Source organism: Cannabis sativa, chromosome 1 (assembly GCF_029168945.1).
Source record: "Cannabis sativa cultivar Pink pepper isolate KNU-18-1 chromosome 1, ASM2916894v1, whole genome shotgun sequence".
NCBI lineage: Eukaryota > Viridiplantae > Streptophyta > Magnoliopsida > Rosales > Cannabaceae > Cannabis > Cannabis sativa.
The window spans coordinates 40,129,213-40,150,843 of record NC_083601.1 but is presented as its reverse complement, the minus strand read 5'-3'; the positions used below and the strand labels follow the sequence as shown (position 1 = coordinate 40,150,843).

At 32.0% G+C, this 21,631-nt stretch overlaps 1 protein-coding gene and 1 non-coding gene across 2 annotated transcripts; both read right to left on the bottom strand.

The window, feature by feature from the left end:
* Positions 1-1,814: 1,814 nt before the first annotated feature.
* LOC115704748 (gibberellin 2-beta-dioxygenase 8) lies at positions 1,815-13,208 on the bottom strand. Its single transcript, XM_030631952.2, has 4 exons — positions 13,002-13,208; positions 10,576-11,117; positions 2,448-2,769; positions 1,815-2,309 (listed from the first exon to the last, which is right to left on the bottom strand). Exons 1-4 carry the CDS (start codon positions 13,065-13,067, stop codon positions 2,070-2,072), a joined length of 1,170 nt encoding a protein of 389 aa, XP_030487812.2. The 5' UTR covers positions 13,068-13,208; the 3' UTR covers positions 1,815-2,069.
* Positions 2,849-2,922, bottom strand: TRNAV-CAC (transfer RNA valine (anticodon CAC)). The gene has a single exon. It is a non-coding gene; the product is annotated as a tRNA-Val (tRNA).
* Positions 13,209-21,631: the final 8,423 nt, after the last annotated feature.

Here is a 21,631-nt window from a genome sequence, read left to right as displayed (position 1 = left end):
GTGAAGAAAACTTACTTTACAACTACATCAGTATGACGGTGGAGGAAGTGATGGTTGGTGTGGTGACCATGGTAGTGGGTTCAAAAAATGATTTACCGCTTCAGGATCTATAGTCCACCTTGCCAAAGCCGAGTTCAACTCACTAACTTGACCGTGAGCGAAAACATTTTATTAGCCCTAAGTACTCTCTAACAAAGTTAGACATGAGGACACAAGAACAAAATTTTAAAATATAACATTTTACATCCCCTAACCTTTTTGATGTCTAGCATTGCTCGACATGATGAAATATTTTTCATGTTCATCACTACTGACCAGGAAATATTTTAATAACCACATGGAGGATACTTATCATTATTTTCTTTTTATTTTTCTTGTCTCTTTTTCCCATCAGCTTTTAGTTTTTGAGACTGTGGATTGATTTTAGACTAAAAGGCAGTTTCAACTTCACTTTCCTTATGTGCCTTTCTCGTCTACTTTCATATCTTCAAAAGAGCTCATTAGTTCAGTTGGTGATAGAATTTCTAAAGCTTTTGTTTCCTCTATCACGGAAACTATTGAATCATATTTTTTTTGTACAAGAAATTAGTATCTTTTGTACTATATTCTTCTCAGAAATTATTTCTCCAAAGGCTCCCATTTGATTTACTATTTCTTTAATTCTAGAATAGCAATCTTTTGCGGTCTCAATATCCTTCATTCTAATATTTTTAAAATCTCTTCTAAACTTTTGTAGTCTAATTGCGCGTACCTTAACTATTTTTTGAAACTCCTCCTGCAACATATCCCATGCTTCTTTTACCGTTGATGCGCCCATAATTTGCGAAAAAAGATCGTCTGCCATAGCTTGCTGCAAGTAGTATAGTGCATGAGAATGTGTTTGTTGATTATCCTCCAATGCCTTCTTTTATTCTTTCGAAAGAGATGTTACAACGTCTTCAAGAATGATCACTCCTTCAATAATTATTCATAGATTTTATGATCGAAAATAGATCCTCATTTTGATGGACCAAAAATTATAATTGTTTCCATAAAAAATTAGAAGAGGTAGAGAAGAGCGGTTGGACTCCAAACTCATGTTGATAAGTGGAAAAAATTATGCCCAGTGATGATCAAACAAAACTCTGATACCACTGATGGTTTAAGAATTAATTGTATTAATTTAGTTTTGAATAGGTGGATACGAGAAAAGTGTTAAATGCTTGTTATGGTAATGTAGTGATGTTGATGAGTAGTTGATGATTTAGTATATAAAATAGTTTGGCTTAGAAGAAAGAATTGTATGTAAAGTAGTAAGTTCTTATTGAAAGTTTGTAGCTTCAGCTTTAGGGTGTTGTTTACAAATTGAAACAATTGATGGGTATTCATGGATGCTAGCCTTCAAGCATTTGAGGCTACAATTTTTTGCTCTAGATCTTTCTATTTCAAGGGTTTTATTCATACATTTCTAAATATCTCTTAAGCATGCATAACTAGAAAATTCTTGAATAAATTTTTCTAGAAATGTTTATGTTTCATTGTATTTTTCACATGTCTAAAAAATTCTAAAATATTCTACAATTATATCTAAAAAATTTAGAGTAGGTTTTTCTAAAAATGTGTAGAAAATTTTAGACTTAATTGAGTATTGTAAAAATGTGTAGCAGTTTTTAATAAAATTAAAAATATATATTGTTCATATAAGATAAAAATTATTAAAATAGGGTGTGCCTAAGTAGGATATAAATAAAACTCTCATTATATTACAAATAAGTACACATGTATAGTTGAAGTAGGATAAATTTAATGCAACAAACCTTATTATAAGCAAATTACAAACCAAAACCATCAAATCCAAAATGAAAGATTATAAAAATGTCCGAGAGCAAAAGTAGTACTATGAGTATCCTCTCTATATATCTAATATTAATATTGAAGTACTTGAATTAAATGTTCCAACATTAGTCTTCTAATAACTTCCATACATGTATAATTAATATTCATATATTTATGAATAAGCTTGTATAAATATATTATATAGCTGCAGGCATACTAGCTATCTAATAACAGCAAGTCGTATATATAATACATTATGAGGTAGCATTAAGAAATCTACGGAGTCCTATTTTAAAACCCAAATTAGTAACATCGTCTTGGACCTGCCTTCGATATTCCCTAAAGCTGAATTTTGTATAGACCGAAGGCTCGAGACCACTGTCTAAAACGGTGTCGTACGATGGACAAAGGAAATACGCGGTAGAGAAACGTTCTACATGCGCATTTGTCACAACTCGGTGTTCCACACTTTTATAAACATCATTGCTCCATGCCTGTTTAATTATATATAATTTAACAGTAATATATTATTCTATCGAACTTTAAACACAAATTATTTACCTTTAATGTCTAGAAAGAAATATAATATGTATAAATTAAGGAGTAGGTAGGTCGGTAGAAAGAAAGAAAACCTGAAATAAGTCTCCAATGTTAATAATGAGAGCGTCCGGATTAGGTTTGACAGCAATCCATTTACCGTCTTTAACCAATTGAAGCCCTCCAACGTTGTACTGAAGGAGTATAGTGAGGAAGTCGCTATCTGTGTGTGGCATTAGACCAAAGACGTCCGATGGAACCGGACATGGCGGGTAACGATTCATTCTAAGGTAACAAGTGCTTGGTAAACAATTTTCTTTGAAGTAACTTGGATCGTGGCCCACTTTCTCGGCTAAGATCTCTGCCAGTTTCAGAGCCAAATTCGAAACTGTTTTCGCGAACTGTTCAACTGTAGATCTGCGAAATATAGCGCATATATGATAGGATCCAATTAGATAAAGTACGTACTGATCAAAAAAAGAACAATTAAAAAAAGTGTCTGAGCCCGGGTTCGAACCGGGGACCTCTAGTGTGTGAGACTAGCGTGATAACCGACTACACCACCCAGACAAGATGCTAGCATATCAGATTCTTTTTTAATTATTACAAAACTACAATGTAAATATGACATGACAAGTCCTGATATGTGAGCTAATGAATTTGGTGTATGATCCCCATAAAAAACTGTATATGATTGGTTGTATGATGTTAGGATATTTTTAGTATTAATTTTAGATTAAGTTTAGTATATTTTTAATTAAGTTTTAATCGTGTTTGGAGCATTTTTCGCTTGTTATCTTTTATTTTTACAGATTTAAAATAGAAGAAGATTAGAAAAATATCAGAGAAAAAGATGGGGAAAAGATAAAAAATATCATGATATTTAAAATAGAGAAAATTGTGGAAGCCGAAACTTCAAGCGTTAATTCAACGATGTTCTGTTCAGATTTTGGAAAAAGTCAAAACATGAAAGTTCTAGATCTCTCTTTTATCTTTCCAGAACATGTTTAATCGTCCAATTCCGAGCAATATTGAGAGAGTTATGGCCAAAATACTATCAGTCAACGGAGCAGAAAAAAAATATCTCGTTTGAGGTTTCCCAAAAATTTAAATCCGAATGAGAATTTAAATATTGCGTTTTTTTTCCATATTTTTAGGCCTTCAATGCCTATATAAAGGGAAGAATGGAGTTGATTTCAGCAAGCAATTTCAGAGAGAAAAAAAGTGAGAGTTCAGATACAGAGTAGAGAGATCAACTGCAATACTGGAGACATACTGCTCAGGGTCTTCAGCATTCTTCTTTTCTTCTCTTCTCTATTTTTCATCTCTTTTCTATCAGTTAATATGTGTATTTGTGCTTCAATGAACATGTATAGCTAAACACTTTAATTAGGGTTAGATGGATATTGTTTAACATTGTTTATGGTTTTAATATGATTAATTTTCCCCCTAATTTCTATGTATTCTATTTTATTTGTGCTTAATTACTTTTAATTGCCTGATCACCAATTAACTGTCTATGATTTTGATGCGAGATCTGAGAAGTGAGTGTCAAATATGCTATAGTAGAATAGAACTGAATTTCGATATAGGACGAGAGTACCTATATGGTTTAGATAGCTTATAGGGTTTCTGTGTTTAATGCCTGTTGCATGTTAAATTTATCACGAGAGTAGAAAGTTTGCATGTAATTGAGATTTATATATCTGAGAAGACTATAAATTACCTTAGTAAACCTGCTATTGCATAGAAATTAATATTAGGAAAATAATCATATTAGGTCATATTCAATAGAAACAATTGAAATCGAAGCCCTAGTTTTTATTAACTTTCAATTTTCTTGTATAATTGTTTCTTACTAGTTTCTTATTCTTAATTCTTTCTTTATTTTTTATTTAACCAAATAGAAGTAAAAGTTTAATTTTAACGTACTTAACTACACTCCCTGTGGGATCGACCTCACTCCTAGTGAGTCTACTACTTTAAACGATACGTACACTTGCGTGTGCAAAAATATCGCAACAAGTTTTTGGCGCCGTTGCCGGGGAGTGATAGTTAATATTATTAAAAATTAAATTTTGTTCTAATTTGGTTTTTCTTTTTAGTTTTAGTATTAATTTTGTTATTTCAAATTTTTATCTTTTTAGTACTAATTTAGTTTTATAATTTTTTTTGTTAATTTTACTAATGTTTTACTTATGAGTTTGACATGCAAGACAAATTCAGATGCTATATCTTGAGGATTTTGCCCAACAACACAATGAACCATTCTATTCTGCTTGGAGGAGATTTAAAGAGTATGGAGAGAGATGTTATCCCACTTTCTCAAGTGGGTGTTTTACGTGGCTCTTTTATAATGGACTTAATAATGAAACAAGAAGCTGGGTTGATTATGGAGCAGAGGAAACTGGAGCACCTCTATTAATGAGAGGCTATGACGTAATAAATCTGTTGAATAACATGGCAGATTTTGATTACGACTGGCATTGGGATCCATCACTTCAGGGTTGGAGTCACCAATACCCACCTTATTGCCCAAATTCATCTCAACAATCTGAAAAAGATGAGAAACTACTAGCACTTATGCAATCACTTCCAGGAGAGATTAATCGCTTAACTGACATGGTGAGATCCTTATGTGATAATTCAATGGCTCATGATTCAGAATGTAATAATTCCAATGATGAAAGTTATGAGAGTTATTGCTACAATAAAGAAGGGTCATTAGTTGAATACAAGGAAGATAATGAGCCTACAATTGAAGATCAAGATCCTTGTGAAGAGGAACTCATTGAACATAAAATCACAAGCAAGGTTATGGATAGCCAAGTGGAGAGTGAGCAACAAGAAGAAAGGTTGTTAGATGAAAGTGTAGATACTGTGACATTGGAGGATGAGGAAGAACATGGCGTCATTGATTCGACTTCATCAATGATATTGACAAATAAACCACCACTGAATCCATATATTTCATCAACACCATATTATATCCTCTACAAGCTACGAAAGGCTTCTCCCCAAGCACATCATCCAAAGTCTTATGTTGTTGGTGCTGACTTTGGTTCAAACTCATCACTTGCCAAGCTTGAAGGCAAGTACAATAACAATTTTCAAGTTGTCTTGCATGACGCTTATTACGGGCGTCAACCGCTTATTGATGTGGCACCCAGGTAAGTTTCCTTTCCTTTTCCTTTAATGTCACATTGGGGACAATGTGTCACTTTAGTTTGGGGGGAGGAGTGACTTAATTTTTATTTTGAGTTTTTAAGTTTTATGTCTTTTAATTTTTAATTTTTAGTTTTTTATTGTTTTGAGTCAATTTGCTTAATATGAGTCAATTTAAAAGTAGGTAGATAACATGATTTGAAAAGTTCACTTATTTTCGAAAAATCTGTGTGCTTGGTGATGTTACATTCTTGACTAATTTCAATTTTATACTTGAAAGAACATGGAATCATATTAGGTAATTTGCTAGTAATTGAACTATTTTATGTATGCTTATTGTGGAATGTGGAGAGTTGTTTGAAATAAATTCTAGAACTTGCTTGCTTGCTATTTGAGGCGAAATAATAAATTATGCATGACTAGGAAAGTGATTTAGGCATTTTTTTGGATCGATTGTGCCTTTCAAGCCATCCTTGTAATTTTTATCCTAGTTACCCTTTTTGAGCCTTAACCTATTCTTTGTTCTACACATATTGAGCCTAAAAAGATAAACCCATAAATATCCAAAATATTCAACCCTAATTATACCATAAGTGGATCTTTAGTTTGGGGGAATTTGGATGGGAAATTTGTTGTATGTGTGTGGAAAAGGTGTGAAAATTGAGAGAATATAAAAAAATTTGATTGGAAACAACTTGAAAAAAGAAAAGAAAGAAAAATCTGACAACCAATGTCAAATAAAAAAAAAAGATAAATATAAAGTTGTTGCAACCTTGTTGAAAAATATATCTCTCATGCAATTAGAAAAAGGGGTATTGGAATTGTGTGAAAAATATTTTGGGAGACATGATTGGAGAAGCTTATGGTATAGTAAAGCCTAAATGACCATTTCAACTACCTTTACCCTAAGCCTAACATTACAAGCCTAGAAAGACCTTCTGATTCTTGATTGTGCATTAATTTATATTAGTGGATAATAGTAAGTATTGCAAGCATATGGAATTTTGGGCTAGTGGATTGATGATTTTAATTGGCATGCATAAAGTGATTTAATTGTTAGTTAATTGCATTCTATGGTTTCATGAGCTAAATGAAAATAAATTGAAATCTGTCAAGGGTGTAATTAAACTAAAATTCTGGATTATATGCATAAGTGAATTTTTTCATAATCATATTATTGAACCTACTTGAAAATTACTCATGTTTTGGAGATTGACTTGTTTTATGTTTATTTAGTGTTTTACTCGAGGACGAGTAAAACCTTAGTTTGGGGGAATTTGTTAGGTTATTTTTAGTATTAATTTTAGATTAAGTTTAGTATATTTTTAATTAAGTTTTAATCGTGTTTGGAGCATTTTTCGCTTGTTATCTTTTATTTTTACAGATTTAAAATAGAAGAAGATTAGAAAAATATCAGAGAAAAAGATGGGGAAAAGATAAAAAATATCATGATATTTAAAATAGAGAAAATTGTGGAAGCCGAAACTTCAAGCGTTAATTCAACGATGTTCTGTTCAGATTTTGGAAAAAGTCAAAACATGAAAGTTCTAGATCTCTCTTTTATCTTTCCAGAACATGTTTAATCGTCCAATTCCGAGCAATATTGAGAGAGTTATGGCCAAAATACTATCAGTCAACGGAGCAGAAAAAAAATATCTCGTTTGAGGTTTCCCAAAAATTTAAATCCGAATGAGAATTTAAATATTGCGTTTTTTTTCCATATTTTTAGGCCTTCAATGCCTATATAAAGGGAAGAATGGAGTTGATTTCAGCAAGCAATTTCAGAGAGAAAAAAAGTGAGAGTTCAGATACAGAGTAGAGAGATCAACTGCAATACTGGAGACATACTGCTCAGGGTCTTCAGCATTCTTCTTTTCTTCTCTTCTCTATTTTTCATCTCTTTTCTATCAGTTAATATGTGTATTTGTGCTTCAATGAACATGTATAGCTAAACACTTTAATTAGGGTTAGATGGATATTGTTTAACATTGTTTATGGTTTTAATATGATTAATTTTCCCCCTAATTTCTATGTATTCTATTTTATTTGTGCTTAATTACTTTTAATTGCCTGATCACCAATTAACTGTCTATGATTTTGATGCGAGATCTGAGAAGTGAGTGTCAAATATGCTATAGTAGAATAGAACTGAATTTCGATATAGGACGAGAGTACCTATATGGTTTAGATAGCTTATAGGGTTTCTGTGTTTAATGCCTGTTGCATGTTAAATTTATCACGAGAGTAGAAAGTTTGCATGTAATTGAGATTTATATATCTGAGAAGACTATAAATTACCTTAGTAAACCTGCTATTGCATAGAAATTAATATTAGGAAAATAATCATATTAGGTCATATTCAATAGAAACAATTGAAATCGAAGCCCTAGTTTTTATTAACTTTCAATTTTCTTGTATAATTGTTTCTTACTAGTTTCTTATTCTTAATTCTTTCTTTATTTTTTATTTAACCAAATAGAAGTAAAAGTTTAATTTTAACGTACTTAACTACACTCCCTGTGGGATCGACCTCACTCCTAGTGAGTCTACTACTTTAAACGATACGTACACTTGCGTGTGCAAAAATATCGCAACATATGACTAGTTAAGAAACAAAATAATTATAGTGCGAAAATCTAGTTGCTGATCATGATATCAAAACTTTGCCATAATAAGAGACTATGAGATGTGGCTAAAAATAGCTAAACTAAATTACATTTTTACTTTATTATTCTCTTTATTCATAGTACATATATGCCCACCCCCACCCGGCCCCCTTGATTATATATGTTACGACAGGTTCAATCACGGGAGACAGCTTTTTCAAAAAGCTAGATATCTTGGTAAAAAATTTTTGGTTCTGAAACAATGAAAGTAGACTCCACTACTAATGGAATATATAATTATTGGCAGACTATATAGTTAAGGATCGTCCTTCCCATTGTTAGAATTTGAGGATAAGATGAATGAGGTTCCATCCCAAAACCAATTGGCAATGGGAGGAGTAGCCCATTCATCTTATATATCACAATTCATTTCCACACATTAGCAATGTGGGACTAACTCTAATACACCCTCCTCACGTTTGGACCTGGAAAGTGTGGGTATAACGAACAACCTTTAAGAAACCACAGGGCCGAACGTGACATTTGAAAGAATCCCACAAGGCCAAATATCGGGAAATTTGTGGGTGTACACGTCGGGAAATTTGTGGATTTTGAAACAGGTCAAAGACCCCAACACTAGAAATTGGCACACATTGGCCGAAAGGTCCCAAATGGAGGTTATAGGGGAGACAGCGGAAGTATCTGTTTGGACCGGCAGCACTTTGGCTCACAACGGATCACAAACGGCTTTTTTGGACCGGTGGCAATTTGGGCTCACAACGGATCGCAAGTGGCTCTGATACCATATTGAGAAATGAAGAAAACAGGAAAAGTCTTTTTATATTCATTCAATTAAAAGGGGAACCACTACAGCATATATATATAGCTTCAGGGAAGCTAAGATCACACCAAATAACAAATAACTAAGCGCTTGAAACTGTTATAACTAACCGACTAAAGTGGAGGGAAATAAACTAATATACAGAATACAAATAGCAGTCCAAAATAGTGTATAAGTATGAGAAACTTAATGTTAGAATTTGAGGATAAGATGAATGAGGTTCCATCCCAAAACCAATTGGCAATGGGAGGAGTAGCCCATTCATCTTATATATCACAATTCATTTCCACACATTAGCAATGTGGGACTAACTCTAATACACCCTCCTCACGTTTGGACCTGGAAAGTGTGGGTATAACGAACAACCTTTAAGAAACCACAGGGCCGAACGTGACATTTGAAAGAATCCCACAAGGCCAAATATCGGGAAATTTGTGGGTGTACACGTCGGGAAATTTGTGGATTTTGAAACAGGTCAAAGACCCCAACACTGGAAATTGGCACACATTGGCCGAAAGGTCCCAAATGGAGGTTATAGGGGAGACAGCGGAAGTATCTGTTTGGACCGGCAGCACTTTGGCTCACAACGGATCACAAACGGCTTTTTTGGACCGGTGGCAATTTGGGACCTTTCGGCCAATGTGTGCCAATTGGGCTGCCTGCCCAACTACGAGACGTTCCACTACAGGTTTTTGTATCTTTCTTGGGGATTGCCTCATTTCCTGGCGTACCAAAAAGCAACCAACTATCTCCCGCAGTTCAGCAGAAGCAGAGTACCGCGCTCTCGCTGCTACCAGCAGTGAAATTACATGGTTGCAATACCTTCTTCAAGACTTTCAGATTCAACAAGATAAACCCGCCTTCATATACTGCGATAACCAATCGGCCATACACATTGCAAACAATCCGACTTTTCACGAAAGAACAAAACACATAGAGCTGGATTGTCACTTCATTCGTGACAAAATCAAGGAATCTACAATCAGACTAATCCCAGTTAATACCACACAACAACTAGCTGATGCTTTCACAAAGCCTTTATCTTCCACCATTCTCAACTCTCACATAGGCAAAATGGTTGTATATGACATATACAGTCCATCTTGAGGGGGGGTATTAAGTTTCTCATACTTATACACTATTTGGACTGCTATTTGTATTCTGTATATTAGTTTATTTCCCTCCACTTTAGTCGGTTAGTTATAACAGTTTCCAACTGCTTAGTTGACTGTTGACTGGTGTGATCTTAGCTTCCCTGAAGCTATATATATATGCTGTAGTGGTTCCCCTTTTAATTGAATGAATATAAAATGACTTTTCCTGTTTTCTTCATTTCTCAATACCCATAATTGTCCCTTTACATACTATACATATACTTTATAAATTTATAGATTAAATGTTCGTGAACGTGAAATTAATAACATTATTATTGTAGTCTCTTATATTTTAGTGTTAGTGTAGGTAGTAGGACCAGTGGACCACGTACATTCTAATGACTAGAAGTTTGTTGTCGAACGTCAATTCTAAGGCAGTACAATGAAAGAAAAGTGATCGACTGAATGATACGATAGTATTTTATATTTTAATGCGTGATTCATAAAGAAAAGATACCTGAAATGATCAGTATTATTATGGTGATTAGCATTATCATTGGGGGACGAAATACTGTGGAGAGGAATGTGAAAAGCCTCAGACCACGACAACTGGCCTAAGCATGTGGCCGTAGGCGTCCCCCAACGGTAGCTTCCAGCAGAGAATTTGAGGTACTTATCTTCTTGGCTTTTTTTCTCAAAGGGTTCTTTAAACACTTTCTCTTGCTCCGACCTCACCTCCTCCAACAGCCCTTTTGAGATTCCATGGTTTATTACTTGAAAGAAGCCCCATTCCCGTGAAGCTCTAGCTATCTGCGACTTGCATTCCTCTCTCTCTGCTGCCTCTCCGAGACTGAGTCTGCTCAAGTCGATCAACGGTAACTCGCACTCGTCTACGGTGACAGCTGACGGTGGTGATGATGGTGACAATAGCTGGTTCTTATTATTATTATTATTGTTATTACTGTTTTGAAAGGCTAATTCGTTGATGGTTTTGTCGAAGAGGGTCTTGTAAGCCTTGTACAATGGTGGGTCCGAGTCCATTATATTGGTCATGAGTGGCTGAAATAAGACACATAGTACAAGAATTGGGAAGATATGAGATTATATTAATAGCTAGCCTAGTAGAGTTCTAGAAAGAGCTACAATATTTTTATCAAGTGGGGTTCTGTAGACAGAGACGAGAAGAAAAGGTATAGACAAAAACACGTTTTCTTTTATGTGTATGTTTTCCTTGTGTTTGATTTCCCCCCTTCGTCGTCGATGAAAACGTTATGGTATTTAACTTTTCTATAATATATATAACATTTTATTGTTTGACAATACAATCTGTTTTTAATCTCCTCTTGTATATTAACTTCACTACCTATATGTATATACTTATTTCTCCCGTTCTTACAAAAATAAATATGATTAGTTCCCAGAAATTTTGCCCCATTATTATTATTATTATTATTATTATTATTATTATTATTATTATTATATATTTGCAAAATGTCTTCTTTGAATATTAAAAATTAATGTAAATATTCCCTTTCAATTATAATATGCTTATTTCTTTAGACATTTTGTTGCTCTAATACTAATGTGATATAATAATTCGAGCTCAATTCAAAAGTTCAAACAAAAATAAATACATAAATAGCAATTTAATTATGCAAAATCAAAATTTAATTTAAATAACAGTCTTAACTTATAGTTGTTAAATAAATTACCTAGGTGACAATCAAAATCTACAGGTGGGGTATGTTCACATAAAAAAAATAGTATTATTCATATATATAAACATAATAATTATATAAACAAATGTTATGTTTTTTTTCACACTTCTCCCATTTTCAAAGCTAGTGACTGACGGCATTACACTTTCTATTCCTCTTTCCAAATGTGGCTAGACTTCAAATTGTTTATTACTAACTATACAAATATGTCCTCTCACTCATAATTTTTTTACTCTTCCATCGGTCATACCTTCTTCTGCTCCAGCGATTCAAATATTGTCTGTGGTTAGCTACCTAGCTAGCTCTAACTCTAGCTCTAGCTCAAGCTACTATAGTCTAGCTAGTGCACCTACTAAGCACTTTTCGTCATATCACCACTGAAAAGATATATGCAGAAAGAAACTGAAAATAAAAATACACAAAAACAAATAACAAACTTCAAGATATATAATTAAAAAGTTTTACATGGGTAACGCAGGGGCGAAAATGTTAATCAATTCACCACAGAGAAATTCCTAAAAGACCAAATAAATCTTATTTATACCGGAGTTTAAAAAATAATTAAAAAAAAAAATCTTGCTAATTTTTACCTAAGATGCATATTCTTCCAGAGATTCACTATAAAAAAATACTACTTTTAGTGACAATTTTTTAGTGTTATTTGTGACTAAAATAAAGTATTTAGTTACAAGTTGTCACTAATTTAGTTTTAGTCACAACAAGTATTGTGACTAAAAATACATTTAGTCACAACAAATTGTAATATTTGTGACTAATACTTTTAGCTACGGACCTTTTAGTCACAACATAGGAATCATAATTTATAATTAGTCACAATTTTTTTTACTTTTAGCCACAAATTTTGTTGTGACTAAAAGTAAGATTTTTTGTAGTTATTATGATATTCCTAATAAATATTATATATATGTAAACTGTAGTACTATATAAACAAATGAAGCTGAACAAGATATAATTGTAGCGAGTGTGATGCACAAGAATGTAATATTTGATTACATTATTTGAATAATAATTGGCTTAGCTTTATTAAATTTACGATGAAGGCTGAAAAAACAAGAGAGAATAACTGGCCAATAGAAAAGAATAAACTTTTAGAAGAAGAGGCTAATTATATCGTTAAGTATACAAATCGAGAGTAGAAACATGGGAAAAAGTGAAAGCTAAAAGAAACACTATATAGATAGTATAATAGTTAATTATATATTACCTGGTCCAGAAAGGATTCGATGATTTTTCCAACACGCTCCACTTCAGTAGTATTGCTATATTGCATCTTTTATATGATCAATATCCAGATTAACCGATAAATATATATGTATATATATGGTGGCGGCCGATTTAGTTCTCTCCGTATCGGTTCTTTTTCTACAAAGAAAACATTGGAAAATAAAATTAATGATATTAAACCTTTTCTCCCTTTATATGTTTTTATGTAATATATATTGCTTTCCAGCCGATAAAATTGACGAGTGACAAAAAGTCCAAAGATAACTGCAAGAAGAAAAACAATTTCTTGCATGGCAATGTAAGGAGATGTTGACGTATAAATATTAAAATGACTATGTATCGCTTTTCTTTTTAATATATTACACTCAAAAAAGAAAAGTAAGCGTAAAAGCTCAAAATTAATTCAGATGTCTATATCTCTATGTTGAATTTGATAAGTATTATAAAAGAAGAAATTGAGTATTTGAAAATGAAAGATATATGGATGCTGGAAACATATCTTTAGTACTTAATACACTTACAAAAGTAAAATCTTTGAAGAAATTAATTATACGCAAGGATGGATAATATATTTGTGACACTTCTCGTTACCTATATATAGATATATATTAGTGTGTGTGTGTGTGTGCGCGAATAGATAATAGATAATCGGATGATTTTTATTTATTTATTTTTTTTTTGATAAATGAAAGGAAAATCCATATGTGAGGTGACAAAGAAAAGAGGAATGAGTGCCTATGCGCTTAAGAGTAGAACACGCTTCACATCTCGCTATCAGAATTAAAAAATATACAAGGGAAAAAGAAAAGGAGAAAAAAGAACAAAGAAAAGGTTATATAATAATTGGGCCCCCAATTTGAACTTTAGAATTTCGCTAACACTGACGGATATTTTTCTTAACTTCTCATTATATATATGGTGCTTAAACGAGCAGAGAGTGATATATATATCGATAGAGATAAGGGATAGAAGCTCGGCTTTGACGAATTAGATAGAACCAATCCTGTAACCTTTGGTGCAAATTAAAAGTAACATTAGTCACAGACACTACTATGCACCAATTGATGATATTACAGGTTTTTTTTCTTTTTTTTGTTCGATTACTCGATCAATCATAATAATCACACTTGAATTCTGAGAAAGTGGAGACATGATTGGTTCTGGACCCCATAGAATTGTAACCTCTAAATATACTAACTGTCGGCAATATACAATTTTACTTACGTGGCAGAATCGGGAATCACATGCAAGTTTTTAATATTTTCACGTCACCCATGCAATCTTCTTGCTCCAATCGGTCTAAAATGAAAACCTTCAGAGGGAGAAGTGGCATGTGCATTGTTTACAACAAATTGGACAATTTTCTATAAATATTTACATGTATTTATATATATTTCCGTTCTATAAGGAATTAATTATATATTATGGTGCTCTGTCTAGCTATCCAATTACATGCATGTGTGTTACTACTCTTAAATATCCTTTTTAGTATAATATTGCATTTACCTTCTTTTTCATAAATATATATATATGCTCAATAGTGCATACATAATTATAATTTTATACCGGTTATGGAATATTTTCTTATCACTTTTATTTTGTTTTTGTATCCAAACTTTTCTAATAAAATAAATAAATAAGTCATAGCATCAACGTGGCTTGCTTATTAGCTGCAGCAAGTCTCTCTATGTTCTCTCCATGTGTAAAAGTACGAGCACTATTATTTGGCATTGAGACATGATATCTTTAGCAGTACTAACTAAAAGTTATTTAATTGTTTTACGAGAAATGTTAAGGGGTATATTATGGTGTCAAGAACTATAAGAGTGATAGATTATTATATTGGTGTAAATTAATATTGAGTCCCACACAATTTGATTTACTGTTCCTAAATTGGTGTGCCCTCCCTATCCCACTAATAATTTTAGTACACTTCATGTATACCTATTTAACATATAATAAATTCTTTAACAAACTCTAAACTAAATTAATATGTAAAATAGTTATAGATGACATGTCCAGAATTAATTGATGGGAAGAGGCAGCAATTTAAGGAGAGCAATTTTTTTTTCTTTTATATGACCTGTGATACTACCAATTGAATGTTATTTTTGAGGCATTAATCATTCTAAATTACACATAATTATGTAAAATACACAATCGTAATTAAATATATGTATATATATAAATGTTATTTATATTTATATATTAACAGTCTAGCGGTATATAGCACAATTAATAGGGTGCTACTTCTGATCGATGCCTTTTAGCATTAATCGTAATTAAATATATGTATATATAAATAATTATTGTGTTGTGCGTATAATATAAAAATTTTACGTATTCAGTATTCTACGTATGTTTGTATGTACCTCCTCTTCTACACTAGCTATCCAAACCCAAAGCATATGGCCCAACGGAACAATACTCATTTCTCGCGCCGTGAATAATTATATTTATAGTGCTACGCGATATTAATTATAAACAATACTACGCCTACTTTACATTCCATAAATGTTATTAATTATTTCAAGTATTTGGATTTAACTTTTTACTGATATAAGAAATGTATATACATTTATATATTACCTTTTTTGGTATAAATATATGTACATTCTAGAAATCGAAAGTATCTTCATTAATAATGTATTACTTAATTAAATAAAATAAACGAAACTCTCACGTTGAGTTAATATTACTGGCACGAATCATCATCATCATATATATGATATGGCACAACACATGGCTGACCCTTTGATCCCCAAGCAGCGATACCAAAAACAGCCCTTCTTGTTGGTAGAATAGGTAGTGAAAAGAGTTGTACGTATATTATTTAAGTATACATGTACATATATACTGCCTGATCTATAAATATAATATTAAAGTCCTTCTATATATATGTTCTAATTTTGTTTCTGGTTGATTCCGGAAAAGCATTAATTAAAGCATATAGACAATTCGTCATTGTATGAAGTAGATAAATTATAATATATTTAAATTGAGAGAACTTAGCTAGAATGTGACCATGTACGTACCAGCATCAACATTATACAAGGCTGATTTCTTTTTTCTTTTTGTTTATTAATTGTAAAATTAATCAGTCAAATTATACGTTGGATTATTTGTCCAAGTACCTACTGATTTTTTATTATAGCTTAATTGTATGTGTGGCCATCAATCATTCTTCATCTAATAACGAAAATATATAATTAACTGGTAGAATTAAATCTTATATATACAAATAGATCATTAACCATTTAAACATAATTGTTTTCCATAAAAAAAAAAAGAATAAAAGGAAGATAGAAGGTGCTGGTGGAGTAGGTGTTTGACTTGTCAATGGATGAAAAACGTGGGGATGGGTTTCGCAGGTCATGTCGTAAGATTTTTTTTTCTTCTTCTTTTTTCCTTAATAAAAAAAACAGGAAAGTAAAATAAAAAATTTGGTCATGCCCAAAAATTTTAGGTCCATAAATTAATGTGCAATAACCGACAACAAGATACGTGGACGGTGGATAATGTCGAGTCAGGATGAGATTATGTTAAATATATTTTTTACTTTGTAAATGGTGGGACCACGGGACTTAGGAGTGTGCAGAAAGTTATCCAATTCAATTCCAACAGACCATCCAATAGAATTGGATATCCAATCATAATTGGATCAGATCGGATGTAAATTTTAAAAATCCAATTGGATCGGATCGGATGTTGGATGAGACATCCGATCCAATGAATAACCGAACCGAACCGATCCAACCCAATATCATCCAATGTCCATCCAATCATATTTAATATTTATAATTTTATATATTTAATTGTTTTGTTTTAAAAAAATATATTAATTATTAATAGGTTTTATTGTGCACCTGCACACATTGATTTAATATTTTATATAATATTTGCATTTGATGTATTGGACTTGTTTATTAAGACTTTCACTTATTAAGTTAGATTTTTGTTATATTTTTATTATGGGATTATGAAAATTAGGTTGAATTTGGATTAAATTATTGTTTATTATTAGATTATTAGGCTTTAAATTATGTTTTTTCATATTTTTTTTTTCTTTTGAATGAAATCATGGCTAAAATGGATTGGATTCATCCATTGGATCCATTGGATGGATCCAATCCAATCCAATAAAAAACCAGTTAAAGCATCCAATGGATGAAACCGATCCAATCCAATACATCTATTGGATCGGACCGGATCGGATGACTCAATTCAATTGGATTGGATCGGATGGCAAAATCCAATATCCAATAAATAATTGAATTGGATCGGATGAGTCCAAATCCATTGGATGTGATCCAATGAACACCTCTAATTAGACTTGGCAATGTGAGGTATCCCGTTGACAGTCAAAGCGAAAAGATTTTTATAAATAATAGAATATTGTTGTTGGCAATAATATATGTTATAATAATATTCTTTCCCAAAATGTAGTTCAAATAATATTAATGATAATTGGGGAAATTATTTAGTGTCCTGTATATTAAAATAATTGGAGAAAATATGATATGTAATAGAGCACTCTACTAATTTTTCTTAACATATGCATCAGCCATAGATAGGAAGAGGCTGAATATTCGAGATTGCAGCAAAGGTTAATTTTACTAAAATTCTATACTATTATATAAAAATTTGAATTGAATTTTTTTCAAAATATCACAAAAGTAATTGTATTGGTGGGACTAAAAGCATACCCACAACTTTTTATTCCTATAGTATAATTATAAAAAGATTAGTGGGCTCAATTAAACTCAAGAGGAAAGAGTGAAGTGAAGGGGTGAGGTGAAGTGAGCAGTTGAGTGGGGTCACGTAGGTTCTGTTGGAAGGAAAATTCAGTTAATCAATGATTGATTGTGAGGCCCAATGGATTCGAACCTTTCCATATTTAAGCCAAATTTTATTTTTAAACAATATTAATGATTCCCTCAAAATACATATATTAATGATTCACACAAAATAATGTTTTGAAATATTAATGCATTAGAAATAATTGCGAATATTTGAAGAAAATAAAAACTTCATAATTCTTTTTAATTGAATGCTTTTGTGGTAATGATGAAATCAATATTAATAAATGGTAACATTATTGACATGCAGAGTACTTGACCATTATTAGCTTAGCTGTTGTTATACGTGTAGTCCCACACCCAGCCTGCCAAAACTCATGTGCATTGTTTTCTACTGTACACAGTACACACTTCCTTCCTCCCATTCACATATATATACTTTGTTAAAACTATGAGACTTGGATTAGGATATTTTTTAGAAATGAAGATGGTTGGAGTTGGAGTGAGAAAGATTAAAAAGAACAAAAGTATTGTTCCACTATAAATGTTATGTTTGTTGTGATTTTATGGAAAAAGAAAAAGTTGTGTGTTTTGTCTCACACATTACTCGTGTATGAGTAATTTGTAGTGTTTATAATAAGATTTAATAATTGTGGGTGTAATTAGTAATACTTTTTTAATTAATTTTTTAATTTTTAATTAAAAAAGTAAAAATATTTTTCAAAAATCTGTTTTATAAAACTACTTACACTTTTAATTTTTTAATTAAAAATTTAAATTTTAAAAATTTTGAAAAAAAAAAATCACTTGTAAAATTTTGTTTAAACAGTTTTTTTTTTCTTAATCAATATTTTTGGACTCCAACCCCAATCTGGACGTTAGGACACAGACTCCGACTCCAGCCCCAATTTTGGACTTGGACACGACCCTGTCTCCAAACCCAGGCATGAATCCCACTTAAATAAAATTAAAAAATAAAAATAAAAATGAAAGTTATAGAACACACTTTTATTTTTTACATTTAAAATTAAAAACAAAAGTGATTTTATAACACATTTTTATTTTTTAAAAACACAATTCTTATTTTTATTTCTATGATTAATTAAAATATAAAAATATTATCAAACGCTCTCGCCTCTCGGTATGAATGTTATGTTTGGTACTGTAATTTTATTTTAAAAAAAAAAGTAGAGAGAGAATTGTACAGAGAAAATGAGATTTGATCACTCTTAAAACTTTACGCTAAATCATTCTAAAGGTCGCCCATTTTTAGTTTGAAAAACTTTGCATTATTTGGCTTGATAACTACACCTTTCGGATTTCTTTGGTCAAGACTCAAGAGCATCTTTAGCCACAAAGGTATTAATATGGTGTTGATCAATTATTACTAAAATAATAGAATTTTAGTACTATATGTAAAGGTTTTGGTATAAGTTGTGTTCAAAAAAAAAACAAAATAAAGAATTAATGTAGAAATAAATGAATAATTAAAAATCAACAAAACTATTAATATTTAATTTTGGGAACTTAATATTGTCACAAAAAAAAAATAAAAGCCAATTCATTAAAAAATATATTTAGAAAGTAACTTGTTAAAATTTATGTAGTTAAGAAATCTAGTACAAATAAACATATATATTTTTCATTCTTTAAAATTTTAAATTTTTTGGAATAATTAAGAATAAGGGTGTTTATTGGACCACATCTAATAGTTTTAGGTCTATTCAGTTTTGATTTTGCATCCTTCTATGGCAAGCGCAGTGCGTACATGCTAATACTTCATTGCTGAGTTGCAGTACATGCATAAGGACAAAGAAACTTCATGATTTGGAACAAGCCACAAGTGCAAGTTCGTTCATGAAAATCCACTATAGCACCGAACTAATTGACCCTCCAGGGTGGATATATATTCAACGTGTAAGGTCTACATGTGTCAATTTTTAAATACTGAGATTTCGCAAACTACAATGCCAAGTCCTCCTCCACTTCTGGTGTTAGGGTCTTCGTCTACTTGTTAGCGTTTTCTTTTCGCGTAGCAAACTACTGTTGGACTTTGAAGCTCAGGAATGCTACAGAAAAAGTGATCGAAAAGCCGCTTGAGTCCTTAGTTGTGTTGTTGAAGTTCTCAGCCTAGTTACTCGTCATTACATTTTAGCGTACCTCTGCAAAGTACAACCAAACTCATTTCTCAAATCCGATTCCTCAAGGTATAATGCAATTGTAACATTGTTAGGCTAATTTTAGTCTAAGTTTTGGGTCTTATTTTAGGTTAGTTTTTACTCTTTGTTTCTAGTTTTAGGGCTATTTTACGCTTGATTCTTTTGTTTCAGGTCCTTGGGTGTTTAAAGAAAGTATGTACAAGAATTGAGGAAAAATGGTGAAAGAATCGAGAAGAAAAACCAAAGTTTGTGTCGCTGCCTGTTCCAGTCGCGACTGGGAACATGCCAGTCGCGACGGGAACTGGCAGAGAGGATCTCGAAGTTTCAAAGTTTAACCCCGTCGCGACGGGGGCTTTGCCAGTCGCGACGGGGACCCCAGTGACGGGATTTTTGGGCAGTTTCGTAATTTCACGAATTTTAAAGATGAGATTTGGTTTAAATAGAGAGAGTTCGTGAAAATTAGGGATTATTCAGAATTGGAACCCTAGAAACAAAGGAGGAGGCTAGAAGAGCGGCTTGTGGCGACCCGAATCAATTGCTTCAACTAGTTCTTTCTCTTCTCTTTAATTTTTCTATGTTCTTTTCTATTTCAATGTTAATTATGGATTTGATTATGAATGTTTTGAACTAAACTCCTATTTAGGGAGAATGATGAATGTTGTTTAAGTTTTTCCTAGTTAATGATTAATTGCCACTCCTCCATCTTGATTGTGAATACTATTCATATTTGTGTTTAATTTCCATGTGCAAGATTGATCACCTTTTACATGTTTTATGATCTCAATTCGAAATCTGAAAAGTGAGAATTGAGAATGCTAAAATTGGATAGTCTAGGTTTTGATGTGAAACGAAAGTATTTACATAGCCTTTGTGACATTTAGATTATTGCTTAATGCTGATTTCATGTTAGTTTAATTAAGAGATTAATTAGAGAGCATGAGATTTAGAACCTAGAAGATCTGAAAAGAGCTAGGTTAATTCATAATCTGTCATTCACTTCAAGAGAAGGATAGCATTTAGACATTAACATTGGTAACTTAACAACAGAATTCGTCTCCCTATTTTCTCATCTTGATTAATCTTCCTTTGTTATTTTTAATTTTCTGAATTGTCTTATTTAATTCATAAAAATATTCTTTTACCAGATAGAATCAATAGTATAATTTAGTAGTAATTAGTCCAATTCCCTGTGGTTCGACCTCACCTGTGTGAGTTTACTACTTGATTGCGTATACTTGCGTAGTGTTTATAAATTTTAGCAACAAACATTCATTGCCCGAATCTTCTCAAATTCTCTATGAAATTCTATTTTTGAATACGTGTAGGGAAATGTGTAAATATGATTCGTGAATACGTTAGTCTTGAACTTGTGGTTGACGTTCATAGTAATACGGTGGTAGCATGGACTGTGGTGTGCATCAGGGAACACGAGCTCCAAAGCATAAACAATGCTTTGATGCCTATCCAACGTGAATGCTAAGTTATCAACATCACTAATCGCTTCTTTCAAGTTTCTCATAAAATAGGTTCAAGAGTTGTAGTTTTCGCTGTCAACTACAGCGAAAGCTATCGAAAAATGTGGCTGCCTGAATCCAGTGCCATTGCACATGTTGCGATATTTTTGCACACGCAAGTGTACGTATCGTTTAAAG